Source organism: Acanthamoeba castellanii (assembly GCF_000313135.1).
Source record: "Acanthamoeba castellanii str. Neff unplaced genomic scaffold scf7180000084471, whole genome shotgun sequence".
In the NCBI taxonomy this organism is placed as follows: domain Eukaryota; phylum Discosea; order Longamoebia; family Acanthamoebidae; genus Acanthamoeba; species Acanthamoeba castellanii.
The window spans coordinates 1-19,462 of NW_004457719.1; the positions used below are offsets into that span (position 1 = coordinate 1).

The window sequence follows — 19,462 nt, forward strand, 5'->3', positions numbered from 1 at the left end:
CACACGCACACGCACACGCACACGCACACGCACACGCACACGCACACGCACACGCACACACGCACACACGCACACACGCACACACGCACACAATTGGCCTGAGCGGATCTCAGTAGGTACCGCGTTTGATGGCCCACAGGAACTCGATCCGCTTGAAGTTACTTCTTTCCGCTTCAAGGTGCTCCTCGCATCCTTTCTTGCGTCGCTGCAGTTGCCTCAGAATAATCCCGCACTCCTTGCGCCATGTGGCCTCTTCTCATGTACACACGACACGACACGACCAACGATACCATGTGTGAACTGAGCACATCACAGGGGGCCATAACAAGAGGAGAAAGAAGGGAAGGGAAACCTGGTTTGGTCTTGGGTCCGCCAAAGCATAGGGAATGGAGGGAGTGCCAGAGCGTCTCGTCGTACGCCATTTCGCGCCACTGCGAACACACCAGCGGCAAGGTCGCCATCACCTGGAAATAGTCGTGTGCAAGCTCAATCAGCGAAAGAAGCTGCGTGTGCGTGTGCGTGTGCGGTGGTGCGTGTGCTACGTGTGCCACGTTGAGTGCTCGTACGTACCTCGTGCATCGGAAGACGAAGGAATATTTCGCATTGTACTTCGGTCGGTAGGTTGTCAAAGGTCAGCCTGCTCTTGTCTCCGCGACGACCTCCGGAAGCGGATGAATGGTCGCAGTCGTCGACCAGCGAGTGGTTCACCTGGTGGAGATCGCACCAGGAGGCGTCATCGTCGGCCGGCCGACTCGCCTTGTGCGGTCGCTGTTCTCGCGCGTCGTCGTGTCCCAGTCGCAGGTCGTCCTCCCTTTTCCTCTTGGTCGCTCCTCCAATCGCAAGTGGCCGAATTGGCGGGCGGAAGAACAGCTGCACGGCACCACACCGACACCAACCCGCGGCTGGTGAGGTGAGCCCCATAATTGGGGGGGGGAGGGAGAGAGGGGCGAACCTTTTCGATGGGTACTGCGGGTGTTGAAAAGGGGGGCGAGGTCGGGGTACGGGCCACCCATTCTACATTCACGAACAGACCGGCGCCGCCATCGCCCGCGCTGGTGTCGGCCCCTGACAAGGTGACCCGCCAGCCTCCGTAGAGAGCGGTGACCACTTGGGCGGCCCCGTCGCCGGGCGATGCGCCATGAACTCGGACCGGAGGAGGGCACACTTCCATCCCTGATGAGAAGAAAAAAAAGGGCAAGAGTCAAAGGGCCTCGGCTTGGGGGCTGGGTTCGTCGGCGGTTTCGGTTTGACGGCAGTTCACGAGTTTCACCCCGCTCTAAGGCAACCGCCACAACCCCACCTGCACGACAGTGAGGTGGCGAGATGTCGGTTGGCAGAACAGCCGCACTGGCCTCTGTCCGAACCTCCGGGACACAACATAAGCCGTCGGACAGCGACTGCCATAAGATACAAAAATTTTAAAAATGTGCAGATGATATTCAGTGTCTCTCTTTCAGATGTTTGAGCAGAGTTTGGTACCTTGAAATTTCGGCATCTGGTTTTGTCTTGTCTTCGCCCCTCGAGAAGAAAGAAGTGTAAACCGAGCGCGCTACTGTTTTGTTCTGAACACGACAATACGTCCGAAGAACGAAGCATTAGGTTCGTGCCAGCCTTCCCTCATTATCATTCATTCAATTTGAATGAATTTAGATTTTTGTCGCTTTTCTCTCTTCCTCAAATGGCTGATGATGATGTTAACATGATGTTACTCTTATTATTCACCTCTTCTTGGCCCTCTCTCGCTCATGTTCTCACCACCCGTCTCTCCAACTTTCCTCCATCTCCGTTTCAGGATTTGAAATTTTGGTGTAAGGCCGTAAGGAAATTTCAAATCGAGATTGAGATGAACCGCGTTCGAGGAGCGATTAGGAGCGGGCTCGTACTGCACACGGTTGCCTTCGTCTCTGGAGGTCTCACCATGTCGGCCCTGCTCAGCTCGTCTCCCATCTCGCCTGCCTCCCCTTCGCTCTACACTCTCGCCACCACTCAGCCCTCTCACTACTCGACGCCATCTTCCTCGCTCGTTTCACCTTCTTCAGGACTCTCCCTCGCTTCCTCCACCGATCCCCTCTCTTCTCCGTCGTCATCGGCTTCGTCGCAATCGCAACCCCCATCTTCGCCAACGCCTGCCGCAGAGGAGGAGGCTACAGCGTCGATCCAACCGAAGTACACGTTCAGCACGCCCCACTTCGCTCTGGGCGACCTTCCTCTCTTTGCCAAGGCGAAGGTGCGGCTGGGCGAGCTGTTCACGGGCCTCCGCGATGAGGAATGGAAGCACACCAACGTGGCGCTGGGAATCTCGCTGCAGCTGAGGAGAAGCCCTAAGACCGTGGATGAAATCGAAGAGGAACGCTACTGGCAGGAGAGCGAAGAAGAAGAGGAAGAGGAGTGGTAGATGGCCATGGTTCGATTTTCCCTCCAAATCCCTGCCATTTTTGTAATTAAAGATCAATGACGCGTCACCTTCACTAGTTTCTTTTTTCGCCGCCTTGGCCCGCACGTCGGCACATGAGTCACTTTGTATTCACTTCATCTTCTGAATCGCCGTCACCTCTTCGCGGCGAAGATGTCGGCCCGCAACTCGAAAAGGGGAAAAAACCGGACAATAAACCGCAATAAAAAAGAAAATCAGTCACAGGCAAGACAAAGATAAACAAAACTCAAGGCAAGCGCACACTCCACACAACAATCTTACACAGTACGTCGCCTGCACCCTCTCAGAGGCACACTTTTTCCGTGTGTGCCGCTTACAAAGTTGACGGTTCGATTGTCGAGTGTAGATGGCGTTGAAGGCTGGCGACAAGATCCCCACTGATGTGAGCTTCCTCACCCTCGTGGACGACGCACCCACCCCGCTCGGTTTCGACGACATCTTTGCCAACAAGAAGGTATACCCAAACAGCAAAAATCGATTCTTGAAAAGAAAATGCAAGGCCTCACCACCCTGGACTGGATCCTGTGTGCAGGTGGCCTTCTTCGCCGTGCCCGGCGCGTTCACGCCCGGCTGCTCGAAGACCCACTGCCCGTCGTTCGTCCTGGGCGCGGCCCGGCTCAAGCAGAAGGGCATCGACGCCGTCTACTGCACGGCCGTGAACGGTATTTCCCTCTTTCCCACCTTCCCGCTACGCTACGCGCTCGTCTCGTCGCAATGCTTCGTTCGGTGGCGCTCACACCGCGTCTCGTGGGATTTGGCACACATGTCAGACGCGTTCGTCCTGGACGCCTGGGCCGAATCGCAGGGCGCCAAGGGCAAGATCACCTTCCTTGGTACGCGTGCTCTCCTTCATCATCGTCTTCTCCTTTTTCTGCTGTCTGCTCACCTTCACTCCTCTTGCTTCTGCAGCTGATGGCAACGGCGACTTTGCCCGCAAGATCGGCCTGACCAAGGAGACCGGTGCTTTCGGCGGCACCAGGAGCGCTCGCTATGCGCTGATCGCCACCAACGGCGTGGTGGACTACATCGCCGTGGACGAGCAGGGCGTCGACAAGACCACCGCCGACTCGCTCCTCGCCAACCTCTAAAGCCGTTCGCTTCGAAGAAGAATCAAATAAAAAGAGTACTCAGGCAAGCAAAACCCATGAACTGGTGCGCCATCGTCCCCTTCAACTGTAGTGCTTTGTATGGTCATCTTTGAGCAAAGAGGAGGTCGCGGCTGGGGCTAATTCTAGAAGAGGAAGGAGAGGAAGGACTGCAGCGAGGCCGCCGAGCTGGTCGCCGACACCGACACCACCTTCTGGGCCTGGGTCGGATTGGGGGTCAGCAGCGAACCAAAGAGAAGAAGAGAGGGGGAGGAGGGGTAGAAGGGAGAGGAGTGTACGGCGGGGGCGGTGACGACGGTGGACACGGTCTTCACGGGGGTGGTTACAGCAACCACGGCGGCCGCTGCAGCGGGGCTCACTTCGGCGATGACGGCGGTGACCGGGCTGACCTCGGCGGCGACGACGGCGACGGCCGGGCTGACCTCGGCGGCGGCGACGACGGCCGGGCTGACCTCGGCGGCGGCGACGACGGCTACGGCTGGGCTGACCTCGGCGGCGGCGACGACGGCCGGGCTGACCTCGGCAGCGACCGCGACCGGGCTGGCGACGGCGGCGGTGGCGGCCACGACCACGGGAGACGTTTCTGTGGAGTGAAGAGAAGGCCACGTCAGCTCACAACACGCTTCGAGCAAGAGCACGGGGCGAGAGCGTACCTACTGTGGTCGTGACGTTGGCTGCATGAAGAGAATGTAATGAAAGAAAGAAGAGAAGAAAATCACATCAGTCGAATTGCCCTGATGAAGCGGGAACCCAGGAATGAGAAAGAACGATGGTGTGATCATTGTGATCTTGAACAAAACTAAACGATGGACTTGTCGGTATCGGTGCTGGTGGAGCCTGGCTTGGCCCCGGAGTGGTGAAACAGATAAACAAAGCCCACAATGTCCAACACCAGCAACCCAAACACCACCCACTCACCCGTTGCGTTGGCGCTCTTCACAGTGGGCTCGCCTGCATCGTCATAGTGATGATCGTCAGTGACGTTGGCGATTGGAGTGTGGTGCGCAAACAGTGGGAGCTGTACCAATGAAGGTACCGACGGCATCCCCCTCGTAGGCCACAGATGCGTTGGTGGCCTCCACGGTCTGCGTTGTCGTTGTCTGGGCCAGCGCCTGAGCGGAGAAGAGGCAGAGGCAGGCTACCACGAAGATGATGGTCTTGAGCATTGTTGCGAGTGCGAGTGAGCGATCGAGTATTGGGTGAAGAAGAGTCAATGGGCCTTGTTGGTTTTATACTGAGGTTGTTGAGGGCACTTAATAGAGTGAGGGTCGGCGGCCGAGATTCGACGGAAATCAGGACCACCCCAGGCCGACTCATCGTCAACGCGCTGCTGTCGTGGGTGTCACGCTTGTTCTCAATTTTGCGATCTGTAGTGTAACCAGCGGGCAGCCGCCGACACTCACAAGGCACCGTAAATGGTTGCTCGCCGAAGGGACGCGGTTGCATTGGCGAAATAGTAGAGAGAACAAAGTCGACACCAACACCGCGTGTTGTTTGCATTTCAGGCAAGAAGAGAGTAGAAAGTTGACCAAAATGCCAAGGTGGCTGATCCAGGACATCGAACCGCACGCGACTTGCCCGAGAGAAGGAGGCGGACGAGGCACCAGAGCACGAGCTGCGGCGGAGTACCATCTGCCCGCAACCCGAACGGCGCACCTGAAGCAAAAATTGCGCCTATGGGCACCGAGTAGATAGTTAACCGACCACTCATAAAACTGCCCGGCTGCCTTATTCCGCCAGTTGCCGGGACGTTCAGAGCCGCCAATGCGCAACTTGTGGGATGTCGACATAAAATGCGTGGTTTTAGGGATCTTCTCCAGTTTTGCCTGTTTTCGGCCGTGTCGACAACTTCAAACTCCCTTGCGGGTCCAATGGCCGGCCGCCTCTGACGGCGATCGAGGGATCCCGCAACCGGCGAGCCCGCTGCGCGTGGTTGTGGGCTGGTGTGGGCCACGTTGCGTTACTTCTTAGTTGGTCCATTGCACAGGCCTCGGCACGCTCTCACTTCCATAACAGAAGAAGAGGTCTCGAAAGAGCAGCGCAGAGAAGAGAAGAGGAGAAGGACTCACACAGTTTCAAAGAACCACATACCCAGCAAGCACGAGAGAGGGAGTTTGAAGCGCGGATAACGCTACACCGAACGATAGAGCCCAAACTGGAGACCCTCACCATGCAACCACCCATGGCCGACGGCCGTCATCAGCAGCTCGGCCAGATTTGCTACGTTCCTCTCTACGTACGGCTACACACACTCTCTCTCCCTCTCATCATCATCCCAGATAGATGAAGATGAATCAAACTCTTGCTCACCTACGCTCTCCATGATGACGTTCAGATCGTGCCCCAGGGGACTGCGGGCGGGCCGTCGGTTGACATGGCCTCCCTTCAGTCCTGCGCGGCTGCCATGGCCGCCGCTGGCGGTGCCTCGGCGCAACCCCAGTTCTCCTTCAGCCCTTTCTTCGTGCAGCTGCCCGCACCGCCGGCCTCGTCTGCGCCGTCATCATCATCCTCGGCGCCCCCGTCGCCCGGCACCTCATCATCCTCGCCCGCATCGCCCGGCCAAAGCTACGCCCACCAGCGTCAGCAGGCGCAACTCGCCCAGCTCGCCCAGCACTACGCGGCCCTTCAGCACCAGCAGCAGCAACGAGCGCCCGCAGCCGGTACGCCCCGCAAACTTGTCTTTCCCCGTTTCCATTGAGCTTTCCTGCTCGCTTTTCATTCGCCGCACCACGCGGAGTTGTTGGTCACCTTGCATGTGATCACCTCGGTCACGGTCGTTGCAACGAAATTTGTTTGTTATTCTGACTTTGGGTGTTTTGTTGTGTTTCTGTTCGTTTGATGCTGTTTACCTGTTGTCCAGGTCTCGCGGAGTACCGGTTGGCCAACTTTGCGTCGCTCCTGCCGTCGGCCGGCGGCAGCGCGCCACAGACGCAGCAGCAGCCCGGACAGCTGCCGTCGCCGTTCGTGGTACCCTCGCTCGCGGCGCTGCCTCATCTGGCCGCCGCTGCGGCGGCTGGTGCCCAGCAGGCCCACTTCCAGTTCCCCTTCCAGCTCCAGAGCTCGGCGGGGCTCTTCACCGGGCCGCCTCCCACCGCAGCAGCCGAGGCATCGACGACCAGCACCTGCACCACGTCGTCGAGTGACCCGGCGACGACCGGCAGCAGCTGCACCACGTCGGGCAAGAAGGAGATCAAGTTCAAGTACCACATGTCGATCATGCCGCAGCTGGCCACCAACGCTGGCGCGCCGGCGCCGCCCAAGGTGGAGATGAAGAAGAAGCGCAAGCCGCGCATGCGTATCACCGGGCGCGTGTGCACGCACTGCGGCGCCACCAAGACGACCGAGTGGCGAATGGGTCCCGAGGGCCGAGGCACCCTGTGCAACGCGTACGTCGTTCACCTTTGCACTCTGCATCAACCACCATCGCGTGTGCTCACCTTCTTCTTCCTCCTCCTCTTGTTGTTGGTTGTAGATGTGGGCTTCGGTACCGCAAGAAGTTGCTCATGGACGGACAAAAGGACCCCAACGCCAAGATCACGATGAGCATGCTCCTCAACGCCACCAAGAAGACCACCAAGCCGGGCAGTTCTTCGGCCAAGGACGAAGGTCCCTCTTCCAGCCCGACCCGGCGCTCGGACGACGAATCGCCGTGAACTTGCTCTGCCGAGTACCGACGGTCACCAGTACCAGTGTAAGTGAGGCGGAAAGAGCTTCCCGCCTCACGACCAAGGCTCCAAGCCCCCTTTCTATGTACATACAATCATCACCACCAACGAAACACTCTTCTTTACCAGCCATCGTAAGCCCGGTGCCACCCAGGCCAGCCGCCGGGTTGGAGTTGTTGGCTCTTGGTGCTGATCAGTTTGGATGGTTTTCATGATTGTCGACAGCTGCCTCACATTCCAGACAAAATAATTAATTAGGTGTTGTGTGGGCTTGGGGCCAACGGCGTTGTCTGAACTGAGTCTTTCAATCTCTCTCCGCCCCGCCCCCGCCGAAGATTAGATCTCTTTGAGAGACCTCCCCCCCCCTCCACCGAAGCCACACGCGGCAGATTTTCGGTTAGGCCTCCTTTCTTACGGACGCTACACCGTCTGGCGAACAGGTGATGAGCCGCCCCCCATTTATTTTACTCTTTTGTCGCTTTCGTTTTGCTCTGTTTTACCTTGATTTTTATTTTTCTACAAATTGATCTTCATCTTCTGAAATGCGCTCGTTGTGCTGCTGTTCTGGTTTACGATTTACCTACTTGGTTCAGTGGCAGCTTTCACCTCGCTGCGAGCTCGACCAAATCTGGTGCAGCCAACAAATCAATCCATAAATAACATTCCTCTTACTTCCTTTCATCGAATCTTGTTTCGTCCTTTGGTCATGGATCGATCTGGTCCTGACATCTTCTCTCCTCTGCTCTCGCGCCGGCAGACTGAAGAGAAAGAGAGAAAGAGAAAGACTGCGGCAGTAGTGCTGCACGACTAGCCAGCAGCCAGCCATGGGGCAGCAGATATCCAAGGGCATTGAGCTGGCCAAGTCCAAGGGCGGCTCCCACTTTGCCATCACCGAGATCTCCTCCAAGAAGGGTGCGTTCCGTTCCTCTTCTTCTTCTTCTCCTCCTCCATCATCATCATCACTACCTTCTTGTTCATCTTCTTCTTCATCACCACCACCATCATCTGGCTTTGACTTGCTCACACGTCCCAGCAGGCGGAGCGGCCCAGCAGACCGAGGAGGAGCTCAACAAGATCTTGATGCACATACTGAAGGAGCTGCCCAACCTCAATCGCATCACGGTGACGTCGTGCAATCTCACCCTCCTGCCGGACGAGGAGCTGGGCAAGGTCATCAACCTGGTCACCCTCTCGCTCGAGGAGAACATGCTGACGCAGCTCAACGAGGGCTTCCGCAATCTGTTCAACCTCAAGGAGCTCTACCTCTCCAAGAACCACTTCACACGCCTCCCCAAGGAGCTGGGCTACCTCGCCTCGCTCGAGCTCCTCTCCCTCAACCACAACTACCTCGGGGTACACCGCACACGCGCACCACACACACCGCACACCCATGCCGCACACACCGAACACGCGCACCGCACATGTGTGGCTTTCTCATAGATTTTCTTTTTGAAGGGTGCGGCACCGCCTCGCTCGGCGTCGCCAACGTCGGGCGTGACGATGAGTCCGTCCAAGGACAAGGGCTCCAACAAGCTGGACACCTGGCGCAAGAGCTGGCGCAACCGAAAGGGCAAGAAATCGAAAGGTATAGCGTCAGGCCTGCGATTTTAATGTGCGTGTGTGCGTGTGCCGCACGCACTCACCGCACGCACGTTGGGCGCTTGCTCTGTGTTCAGCTGGAGACGTAATGGCGACGGACGACTTCTACCGGACGGGCAGCGAACCGGTCATGTCCTCCTCGCTCGGGAGCGAAGAAAAGGGCAAGGAAAAGGACAAGGACAAGGGCAAGAAGTGGACCCTTCGACGAAGGTCCAAGGACGAAAAGAAACTCAAAGGTACACCTCGTGTGCGGTGTGTGCGGTGTGTGCGGTGTGTGCGGTGCAGTGTGTGCGTATTTGTGGGACTCACATTCTCTCACTCGCGACGTGCAGCTTCGCCTGGCGTGAGCGCCATCATCAGCCCGCGATACAGCGACGACATCAAGGACCTGGGCACAAGTAAGTCGCACGAGGGCATGCTGACCTCGAGCCCGCCCCAGGTCCGCACGCGCAGCGTGCCGGACGGCCCTGGGAAGGGAGGATCGCCTGAGCTCATGTCGTCGCCGTCCCTGCCGCCCTTCGCGCCCTCGGCCCCGGCCAAGCTGACGCTGCGCGAGCGGCTGGCGGCCGGCAAGACCGGCTCGCTGTCGACGGCGCCCATAGACCCCGAGCGCCTGTCGAGCTCCACGAGCGCCTCCCACACGACGGCTTCGTCAGGCGGCGACTCAGCCAGCGCGGCGCGCGTGCAGCGATCGTTGACCGTCTCCGACCCGATATTCCCCGCGGGCAACTACTCGCCGCGCGAGGGGTCCTTCGACACCCTGTCCGACAACGACTCCTTCACGGCGAGCATGGACGACATCTCGCTCGACGGCGACGGCAGTGCGTTCATCACCACCCGCTCTTCGGCGTCGCTCTCCTGTTCGTCACAACTCACGTGTGTGTCGTGTCTCGTGTGTCGTGTCTCGTGTGCGTGCTTACAGTGGAGTCGGCGCGGGCATCGGGTCTGTTCCCGTCGATGGACGAGGACAACAGCTACGTGGGTCCGATCGAGCTGCCGTCGCTCACGTATCTCAACTTCTCCGACAACTCGCTGGCGCAGATCCCGCGCGAGCTCAACCTCGCCAGCTGCACGCGGCTCAAGAAGGTAAAGCGGCCGCTTCTTCACAGCCCAGATCTTGAGCTTCGGCCGACTCACCGTCAAACTCGGTGGTTGTGTGTGTTGTGTGTGTGTGTTGTGTGTTTGTGTGTGTGTTCTAGGTCTTGCTGGGGTCCAACCGCCTGACGTCGCTGCCGCCGACCTTCTTCGGTCTCACCTCGCTCACCAGTCTCGGCCTCGAGGAAAACAACATCACCGAGCTGCCCGAAGAGCTAGGTACGTTGCTGCTGCTGTTGCTGCTGTTGTTTGAACACTCACTCACAGTCAACAAAATAGGCAACCTCGTGGAGGTGTCGGAGCTGCTCCTGCGCCGCAACCGCATCTCCAAGCTGCCCGACTCGTGGAACTTCCTGGAGAATCTCAAGAATCTCGATCTCTCGTCGAACCGGCTGACCGAGCTCCCGCCCTCGATCGGAGGACTCAAGAACCTCCACACGCTCTTCATTCAGCACAACCAGATCACCTCCCTCCCCGGTACCAAGCACAGCAGCGCGCCTCTGCTCTCACGCCTTTGGCTTCAGCCTATAAGCATTTTTTAATCGTCGTGGCCATTCCAACGCAGACGAGTTTGGCAAGCTCAACAACCTCAACAAGCTGCTGATGAACGACAACAAGCTGGAATACTTGCCACGTACGTGACATCACCCCAATCATACACTAACATATCAATATTACTATTCAGAACAAAATATAATGGTATTTTTCCGTTCACAGTGACCTTCGGCGGTCTGACGTCGCTCACGGAGCTGAGCTTGGCCGAGAATCGGCTGTTGGAGCTGCCGCCCTCGTTCGGCGCGCTCAAGTCCCTGCGCAAGCTGTCGGCCGAAAGCAACTGGTACACACCCCAGCGCGTCTGGCTTGCCAGCGAAGATGAAAGAAGAAGAAGAAGAACAAAGAAAAAGAACGAAAAAAAGAACGAAGAATGAACGACAGCTCACCCGCCTCCCTGCGTTGTGCCAGCCTTCGCGCTTTGCCGGCAGAGTTCCGTCACCTGAGCAAGCTCCAGATGGCCTCGTTCAAGAGCAACCAGTTCCGAGAGATCCCCACCTCATTCCTCTTCCTCAAGTACGCTGCTGGCCTTCGTTCAAACGATTTCGTGTTTGGCCTCAGTACTCCCTGGCCCCGCTCACACAATCGCGTCGTGTGTGTCTTGGTGTGTGTGTGTTGTGTGTTGTGTGTCGTATGTGTGTCGATGTCCAGGCTGCTGCGGATCGACATGGCCGACAATCCGATCCAGGACGAGATCGCGAACGAGTGCATCAGAAAGCACGGATGCCTCGCCCTCATTCGCACGGCGCAGAAGATCCTGACCGACGAGAAGGCTCCTCCCGAGCCTCCGCCGGCCCACGAGTGGAAGCTGGCCTTCGAACTCCTTCTGGTTCGCACACTGTTGTGATTTGTGATTTGTGTGCCATGTCGTGTTGACTCACGGCGCGTGCCGCGGGTGACCACAGGACCAAATGGACATTCCGATCGAAAAGAAGCGGAGCATGCAGGCCCTGCCCGACGACAAGCGCTGGGTTCTGCTCCTCCAGTCCCGCGGCACCGGTCTGCTGGTAACGTTCTGCGCGCACACTGGCGTGTGTCGTCCAATCTATGGTCTCCTGGGCTCACCACGTGTGTCGTGTGTTGTGCGCAACAGGACCTCAACAAGCGCGATTCGATGAACAAGGCCTACCGACAGGAGGAAGACCCCAACCACCTCGCCGAAGTGCTCAAGGGCCAGCCCACTGTCGATGTTCGTCTCCCCTCCCCTCGGCCTCCTCACTGCTGTCCACCAGTGTCCGTACTTACAGTCAGTCTGACTGTGACGCTGCAGGAAATGACGACGCTCCGGGTGTCGCTCACATCTAAGCCCGTGGGCTGGATCGCGCAGTGGATCGAGGCCGGCGGACTGGTCAACTTCGCCAAGCTCCTCTCTTGCACCTACACTCTGTACGCCGCCCACTCGACACGACACACACGACACACACGACACACACGACACACACGACACACACGACACACACGACACACACGACACACACGACACACACGACACACACGACACACACGACACACACGACACGAGCGCACTATCTAATTCTCCAAATCATTTACAGAACGGGCGCTGTGGCTGAGCAATTGCGCGAAAATCTACTCAGCTGCTACAAGGCCCTGTGGCGGGTGCGGCTGAAGGACATGCGCGAACGGCTGCGCCAGCAGGACGTGGTCGAGGCCATCGCGCTTCACATGTTCTGCGCCAACCTGCGCGTGAAGAAGATCGCCATCGAAATCCTCATCAGCCTGTGCCAAACGCGCAATGACCATCGGTGCGGTCCCTCATTTACGACCGACTCGACACGCACCACCGACACCACTGACGCGCGCGGCGTACTCGTTTGTTGGTTCACAGATCGGTTCTGTCGGCGTTTACGTCGATGCAAAAGGCGTTGGGCGACAAGCGAAGATTCATGACCCTCTTCCAGAGCCTCACCGAGGAGTCGGCCACGTTCCAAGTGGTCGTCTTGCCACTACGGTATGCACGCACCACACGCACACGCACACGCACACACGTGCGCACAGACACCATGCCCACAGCTAATGGTTTTGTTTTCTTCGCCGCCGCGTAATCATCAGAATTCGTGCGCTGACGCTGATCAACGCGCTCATCAACGGCACCGAGGACCTGGAGGAGCGGTTCGCCCTCCGCAACGAATTCCTCGCCATGAACATGGCCTCCGCGCTCAAGGTGCCTTGCGCGTTCCACCACCACCACGGCCTTGAACTTTTGCGCTGCGTCGAACGCTTCTTAGCTGCTGGGCTAGGACTGACATAGACCGTTCCGCTTCTGACTGCAGAACCTGCGGGAAGCGGGCCTGGAGGAGCTCACCGTGCAGGTGGACCTCTTTGAGGAGGCCATGTCCGACGACTACGAGTCCATGCTCGATCGCTTCGGCGCCGAAACGCTTCTCAAGAAACTGGACAAGTACAAGCTCGAGCTGGGTCTGGGCCAGAACTACCTCATGGTGATGACCTCGTCCCTCTCCCAGACCAGCCTCGATTTCCTCCCCTTTGACCCCGCCAAGACCACCGGTACCGCCCCCCCCAATACCCCCCAAAACCGCTGGCCTGACTCGGTTTGACCCAACCGTCGTTGACTCGTTTTTTTGTGTCGCAGTGGCGGACATAATCCGTAAGATCACGGAGAATCATCCGGTCAAGAACGCTGCCGATTGGGGCCTTCACCTTCACTCCACCGGCGCATGCCTCGATGAGGCTAAGTCGCTCGCCTTCTACAAGCTCAGGGTACCGATGAACGCGTCCACTCAGTTCCACTCCGCTCGATGGAAAGCTTAGATTAATGTCTCAAACGTGGTGGTGCTTTGGCTGTGTGTCTGTAGGGTCCGGTGATCTGCCAATTCAAGATGAAGATGTGGGAGATCCCCGTGCGGTTCCGACTCAACAGAAACAAGGTACACCGCACACACCGCACACACCGCACACACTGCACACACCGCACACACCGCACACAACGCTGTTGTTATTGGGTCCACTCACAACACAAAACGTGGTGTATGTTTGTTCAGGTCAAGCAATACACGCTCCAGTTCGATCCGAACGACACTTGTTCGGACGCCATCATCAACCTCATCCAAAACCTGCCCAAGATCAAGGCCGGCACCTTCGGCAAGCAGAAGGACAACCGCCAGATCAAGTTCGCCACCGCCTCGCCCAAGGTTCGTTCACTCACCACCACCCTCATCAAGCCAGCCCAGTGCGGACATAAACATATTTATATAATGAGCAATATACGTTACTAATATGTGCATGATATTTATATATTACATTTGCATATATTGACAGAAGGACCAGACGTCGACCAGCGATTTGGAGAATGTGACAGCAGAGTCCTATGAGGACTACGGGCTGTACCTGCCCTCGACCTCGTCCGTCGTGACGACGCTGCAGTCATCCAAGTCCACCATCATCTCTCCCTTCGCACCCAAGCAGGCGTCATCCCCCTCCGTCGGCCCTGCAGGTACTCACCACTTCCCTTTTCAATAGTTGATTAATATAATATAATATAATATAATATATAATATATTATGTATTTAGTTGTTAATGCCTTCTTTTTCCTTTTTGGCAGGTGTGTGGCTTGAAGCGACCAAGTCGCTGGCGTTCTATGAACTCAACCATCGGAAGGAGGTCGTGGAGCTGCGCCTGAAGCCCAAGCTCGTACGTTGACATCGACCACTCCACTCACCCGCTCGCACTCATCGCTCATCGCTCATCACGCGGTACTACTGTATTGCAGGTGAAGATCAAGTTCCTGGACAACACGTTCCAGCAGATCGCGTTCGACCAGTACATGCTGGTGCAGGAGATGGTGGAGGAGATCGGCACCAAGCTGGGGCTGGACCAGGCCAAGGCCCTCGACTACGGCCTGCTCCTCGAGTTCCCCAGCGACGAAGAGGAGGCGCAGAACAACGGCGGCGACATCGAATCATACCTCAAGTCCTCCATGTCGTCGCCGGTCCACCTGCCCTCGTCCACCTCGGCGCCCGTCAACCCGGCCTCCGGCGTCGGCGCCGGCCTGGCGTCGTCGGCGTCGGGCTCCGCCGGCTCGTCGTCGTCGCTGCCGCTCACGTCGTCGGTGTCGCACAACGTGGCAGCCACCACATCGGCCGTCGGTGGAGAGCCGGCGGGCTCCTCCATCAGTGGCCGGGCCAAGCCCCCGCGACCCCCGCGACCAGCCGACATCAAACCCGCACCTCGTCCGGTACCGCAGCCACCGCCCTGTTGTCGCGTGTTCTGTGCGTGTTGCTGACCGTTGTGCGGGTGTTGTGCGGGTGCAGGCCGGTCTTGTGCTGCCGTCGATCTTTTCGTCGGTGCCCAAGCCGCCGCCGGCGCCGCGACCACCGAACGACATGGGTCCCATCGTGGACGGCGTGTGGATGTCCCCCGAGGCCGAGCTCCACAGCTACGACATCAAGCACCTGGTGCGCTTCTTCTTCTTCTTATTTGTTATTTGTTATTACTTTACAACTAATTAATTTCTGGTTGGGTGTGCAGGGTGTTCGGTTCCTGCTGCGACCACAGAAGGTCACCGTGGCCACACCGGAGGGAGAGAAGCACGTCGAGGTGAGTACCGCACGCCACGCCACGCCACGCCACGCCACGCCACGCCACGCACGCACGCACGCCACGGCTCACCGGTCGTTGTTGTTTGTTCTTTGTGCGTCGACATCCAGGTGGACCCCACGCTGCCTGTGGAACAGATCACGCGGACCATTTGCGAGGCGCTGGGCATCAAGCCCGACCAGTTGGCCGCCGGCGGTGACACGCAGCGTGGCTTCTCGCTCACCGTTCAGTCCGAAGACGAAGAAAGTATGCATTTCCTTGCGTGTCGTGCGTGTCGTGTGCTGTGCGTGTTGTGTGCCGTGTCATGTTGTGTTGCGTGTGGCGTCACCAATGTGCTGACATGGCACTCGTGTCAGCCGCGCTGAACCCGAAGAGGGCGCTGCGGACCCAGAGCAAGAACTGGCGCAAGTCGGTGTTCGTAATCAAGACCGTCAACAAGGGCGACGGCATCGTCAAGGACGACATCAACGACGACGATGACGACAAGGACGGGGAGGAGCCGTGCTCCGTCGTCTACTCCGAGAGCAGCCCGGGCGAAATCGAAGCCGCGTCTTTCCCGCGGCTCGTCGAGCACCTCACCTCCCCTTCGTCCTACGGTACGTCCACCACACGTGCCGTGTGTCGTGTGTGTCGTGTGTGTCGTGTGTGTCGTGTGTGTCGTGTGTGCCGGGTGTGCCGGGTGTGCCGGGTGTGCGGTTTTCTGATTGTTGTGTGGCGGACACACCGTGGATGTGCAGACAAGTCGTTCATCGATGCGTTCTTCATGACCTACCGCACCTTCGCGCCACCAGAGCAGCTCCTCCAGCAGCTGATCGCGCGCTACACCACCCCGACCGCCCTCATGCACGCCAAGGACCACAACCTCGTCAAGATGAGGTACAGCTTGCCCAGTACTGTCACCACCCTTTTGACGACACACATTGCTGACGTCAGCACACGACACACAGGGTGTTTGACATCCTGCGCATCTGGCTGGAGACCAAGTTCACCGACTTTGCCGACGCCGCGCTCAAGCAGGAGCTGAACGAGTTCGTGGGCACGACGATGAAGAACGACGCGAGCTTCGACGCGCGCGAGGCCTGCGTCACGCGGCTCACGCAGTGCATCCAGCGCGGCGAGGGCTCCAAGCGCATGACCCTCATCCCGCTGACCAAGGGCAAGGCCGCCGGTAAGGCCAAGGTGCCCAAGGCCCTGTGCGAGAACCCGTCGCTGTTCGACATGGACGAGGAGGAGGTGGCGCGCCAGCTGTGTCTCATGGTGTGGAAGAGCTTCGCCAAGATCGAGGCCGACGAGTTCTTCGAGCAGGCGTGGAGCAAGGAGAAGACGCAGCACCGGTGCCCGAACGTGATGGCCATGATCGCCAACTTCAACGAGATCTCGGCCGCGGTGGCGACGATGATCCTGAGCCAGGAGCGCGTGCGCGACCGACGCAACCTCATGTGGCGCCTCGTCAACATCGCTCAGGTACGGCCACGCTCTCGTTCACCGCACACGCACCGCCGCACACGCGCACGCACGCACACGACCGCACACGCATGAATGCGGCGAACTCACTGATTGGTGTGTGACTGCAGGCGCTGCTGAAATACAACAACTTCCACACGCTGATGGCGTTCCTGTCGGCCTTCAACAACTCGGCCGTCCTGCGACTCAAGTGGACGCGCGAACGTCTGCCGGCGCCCACCAAGAAGGTGCGACCCCCAGCTCGCTGCTATGCCCATGCAAACCTTTCCGCGCTGACTCGCGGCTTCTCCACAAAAAAACAACAGTTTTTGGTCGACGCCGAGGCGCTGATGTCGATGGAGGGCTCGTTCAAGGAGTATCGGCGCGTCCTGTCCACCGCTCTGCCACCATGCATCCCCTACATGTATGATCACACACACACACGCACACACACCACACACACGGGCGCACGCACTACACAAGCAGGCTAACCATTTGCGGCCACAAAATGCAGAGGCGTGGTGTTGGCCGATCTGACGTTCATCGAGGACGGCAACCCCAACGAGACCGGACCCAGCGGGAAGCTCATCAACTTCTACAAGCGTCGGCTCATGTACAAAAACATCTCCGCTCTGCTCCACCTCCAGGTGCGTCTTCGTCTCTGTTCTTATCAGTTATAGAATTGATATATTTATATTATAATTAAGCTAACATATTGATATATTATATTAATATTAATGTTATTTCTTGGTGCAGTCGATGCCCTACAGCTTCAATCGGGTGCCGGAGGCGGCCAAGCTGTTCAGGGAGGGCGACAAGCTCAACGACTCGCAGCTCTACTCGCTCTCACTCGAGCGCGAACCGCGCAATGCCAAGAAGTCGTCCATCCTCTGATGAGAGCGCTCTGGCAACAACACACCACCACACGAAACAAAAACTTTAATAGAGAAATGAATAACATCTTAGCCAGGATGCTTATCCACAACAGTGCAGTGGTTGGAGAGACTAAAACATTCCTTGACTGAAAAAAGGAGAAAATGGAGGAAAACTGTGCGACATCCAAAGCCGATTCCCCCCAGTGGATTCGGCCATCTCCCTCTATCCAATCCTGGAGAACTTGGCCTTTCTCTTCTTGGCCTTCGCCCTTAGAACCTGAACAGTACCACTCCCACAACACAAGCTGTGCACAGCACCTGTACCACCCGCACAACCTCTCTCGGCCTCTCTTCACGCTCACTGGGAACCTTCAACTCCCCAAGCTCCCCAAGTACCTTCCTCATCCACTACCTTCACCACCTTCACTCCCAACAGCCTCCACACGCACCCCCGCCCCCGCCCCCACCACACTCACGACACGACATGTCCCTGAACGAGAACGACCAAGAGAGCCAAAGGCCACTTCTCCGACAGCGCAACGTGCCGCAGTCGACAGGGCCGAGTTCTTCCACCACCACTAACAGCACCGCAGACACAGCAGACCATATGATCACCATCCGCAGCGTGACCCCCCGGCTGGCGACGTTCTCCAAGCCCTTCGCCCGCTTCGGCTTCGTCCCGATCGGCGGCCGGAGCACGGCCGTGCAGCTGCGTGACGGCACCGTCTGGGTGCTCGCCAGCACGCCGCTCGACGCAAGCACCAGGGCCAAGCTGCAGGAAATGGGCGAAGTCAGGTGTGTGCTGATTTTTCCTCTCTTTTTTTTGTTTTTGTTTTGTTTTTGTTTTGTTTTTGTTTTGTTTGTTTTGTTTTGTTTTGTTTTGTTTTGTCCACGACTAGTCGTTGTTGGTGTCGGGCGCTGGACCTGATTGTGAGTGCCGGGGGGGGGACCTCTGTAGATACATCGTTGCGCCGGACGTGGAGCACCATCTGTTCCTGCCCCAGTACGCGGCCGAGTACCCGCATGCCAAGGTCATCGGCGTCGAGGGTCTCGAGGCCAAGCACAGGGAGGTCGAGTTCGACGGCCTGTACGGGCGCGACCCCGAGGGCACCGAGTACGGCTTCGAAGACGAGATCCAGGCCCAGTACTTCCCCACCTTCACCAACCGGGACGTCGTCTTCCACCACATCGACACGAAGACGCTCATCACGGCCGACCTCCTGTTCAACCTGCCGCCCAACGAGCAGTACGCGGCCACGCCGGCGGGCAAGGCCACGTCGCGCGTCCCCTTTCTGATGACGGTCGTGAACCGCGCAAAGCCCTCGAGCTGGCTGCACAGGGCCTTTCTCGGCGCCGCCGGCGTCGGTGCGGGCATTCCGGGCGTGGAGAAGGGAGGCTCCAAGCAGGAGAGGCGGCACAGGTTCGCCAGCGACGCCGCCGAGGTGGCGCGCTGGGACTTTGATCGCATCGTCATGTGCCACGGCGACGTCATCGAGAGCGGCGGCAAAGAGGCCTGGTTGTCGGCCTTTGAGAAGGTTCACCACCCACCCACCACTCTGTTGCTGCCTCGGAAAACAGCTCATTCTTTTCTGATTCTTATCAATCACTACCACTATAGTATCTGAACAAGGACGGCACGCCCAAGTTCTGAAGCCTCGCCCAGTCGCTTTCAATACAAGACAACTTGATGACCTCAGTTAAAAGCCACCACCACATCGCGCCGCTTCTTTCTCGTTCGCGCCGTCCCTCTCCTGTGTCCTCCTTCATGTCCGCAGAGACAGGGAGGCAAAGGGCGAAGGGCCAAACTCTGTTTTGTACTCGTCCAAGGTGGTGGAGCACAAAAGGTCGCGCTTTGCCCGCCTTGGTGAGCGCCGACGTGAGCGCGCTGAAGCAGTGGAGGTCGGGCGCCAGGCCAGGCGTTGGGCGTGAGCCCCTGCGCTCGATCTCCGCGGAGTAGTGGAGCGCTTTGTCCGGTTGCCAGCCTGCTGAACACGAACAGGTTGGGCATCTGCGCCATCCACCACCAGCCACCAGCCACCGCCGCACCACCACCACAACAGACAAGGACGTCAATGTTTGGGGGGGGAAGGGGCGGGACGGAAAGAAGTGAGCGGTAAA

At 58.3% G+C, this 19,462-nt stretch overlaps 7 protein-coding genes across 7 annotated transcripts; 5 read left to right on the plus strand and 2 right to left on the minus strand.

Annotated features, from left to right (window-relative positions):
- Positions 1-121: 121 nt before the first annotated feature.
- Positions 122-1,171, minus strand: ACA1_027730 (Fbox domain containing protein; the record flags this gene model as incomplete). Its single annotated transcript, XM_004357648.1, has 5 exons — positions 122-252; positions 353-431; positions 571-870; positions 953-966; positions 1,003-1,171. Coding segments are annotated over 5 exons (693 nt in total), but the record flags the coding sequence as incomplete, so codon positions are not given.
- Positions 1,172-1,843: 672 nt separating this feature from the next.
- On the plus strand, positions 1,844-2,395 carry ACA1_027740 (uncharacterized protein; the record flags this gene model as incomplete). The annotated part of the gene is made up of 1 exon (XM_004357649.1): positions 1,844-2,395. The coding sequence occupies one exon, from the start codon at positions 1,844-1,846 to the stop codon at positions 2,393-2,395; it is 552 nt and encodes a 183-aa protein (XP_004357706.1).
- Positions 2,396-2,780: 385 nt separating this feature from the next.
- On the plus strand, positions 2,781-3,522 carry ACA1_027750 (peroxiredoxin, putative; the record flags this gene model as incomplete). Its single annotated transcript, XM_004357650.1, has 3 exons — positions 2,781-2,888; positions 2,967-3,267; positions 3,344-3,522. 3 exons carry the CDS (start codon positions 2,781-2,783, stop codon positions 3,520-3,522), a joined length of 588 nt encoding a protein of 195 aa, XP_004357707.1.
- Positions 3,523-3,665: 143 nt separating this feature from the next.
- ACA1_027760 (uncharacterized protein) lies at positions 3,666-4,706 on the minus strand (the record flags this gene model as incomplete). The annotated part of the gene is made up of 5 exons (XM_004357651.1): positions 3,666-3,740; positions 3,846-4,123; positions 4,198-4,214; positions 4,341-4,491; positions 4,577-4,706. 5 exons carry the CDS (start codon positions 4,704-4,706, stop codon positions 3,666-3,668), a joined length of 651 nt encoding a protein of 216 aa, XP_004357708.1.
- A 1,004-nt stretch (positions 4,707-5,710) lies between these two features.
- ACA1_027770 (GATA zinc finger domain containing protein) lies at positions 5,711-7,193 on the plus strand (the record flags this gene model as incomplete). Its single annotated transcript, XM_004357652.1, has 4 exons — positions 5,711-5,776; positions 5,876-6,200; positions 6,401-6,926; positions 7,013-7,193. The coding sequence occupies 4 exons, from the start codon at positions 5,711-5,713 to the stop codon at positions 7,191-7,193; spliced, it is 1,098 nt and encodes a 365-aa protein (XP_004357709.1).
- An 836-nt stretch (positions 7,194-8,029) lies between these two features.
- ACA1_027780 (RasGEF domain containing protein) lies at positions 8,030-17,363 on the plus strand (the record flags this gene model as incomplete). The annotated part of the gene is made up of 35 exons (XM_004357653.1): positions 8,030-8,117; positions 8,242-8,558; positions 8,661-8,790; positions 8,882-9,014; positions 9,165-9,625; positions 9,727-9,890; positions 10,004-10,118; positions 10,167-10,376; positions 10,465-10,533; positions 10,617-10,737; positions 10,863-10,967; positions 11,103-11,280; positions 11,357-11,458; positions 11,545-11,640; positions 11,722-11,837; positions 12,005-12,214; positions 12,298-12,420; positions 12,522-12,633; positions 12,743-12,977; positions 13,063-13,190; positions 13,286-13,357; positions 13,472-13,621; positions 13,749-13,923; positions 14,032-14,120; positions 14,200-14,664; positions 14,741-14,884; positions 14,958-15,026; positions 15,137-15,272; positions 15,383-15,622; positions 15,764-15,902; positions 15,974-16,490; positions 16,601-16,717; positions 16,796-16,893; positions 16,984-17,116; positions 17,226-17,363. 35 exons carry the CDS (start codon positions 8,030-8,032, stop codon positions 17,361-17,363), a joined length of 5,895 nt encoding a protein of 1,964 aa, XP_004357710.1.
- Positions 17,364-17,951: 588 nt separating this feature from the next.
- ACA1_027790 (protein SEQ ID from patent family protein) lies at positions 17,952-18,995 on the plus strand (the record flags this gene model as incomplete). Its single annotated transcript, XM_004357654.1, has 3 exons — positions 17,952-18,139; positions 18,303-18,879; positions 18,963-18,995. The coding sequence occupies 3 exons, from the start codon at positions 17,952-17,954 to the stop codon at positions 18,993-18,995; spliced, it is 798 nt and encodes a 265-aa protein (XP_004357711.1).
- Positions 18,996-19,462: the final 467 nt, after the last annotated feature.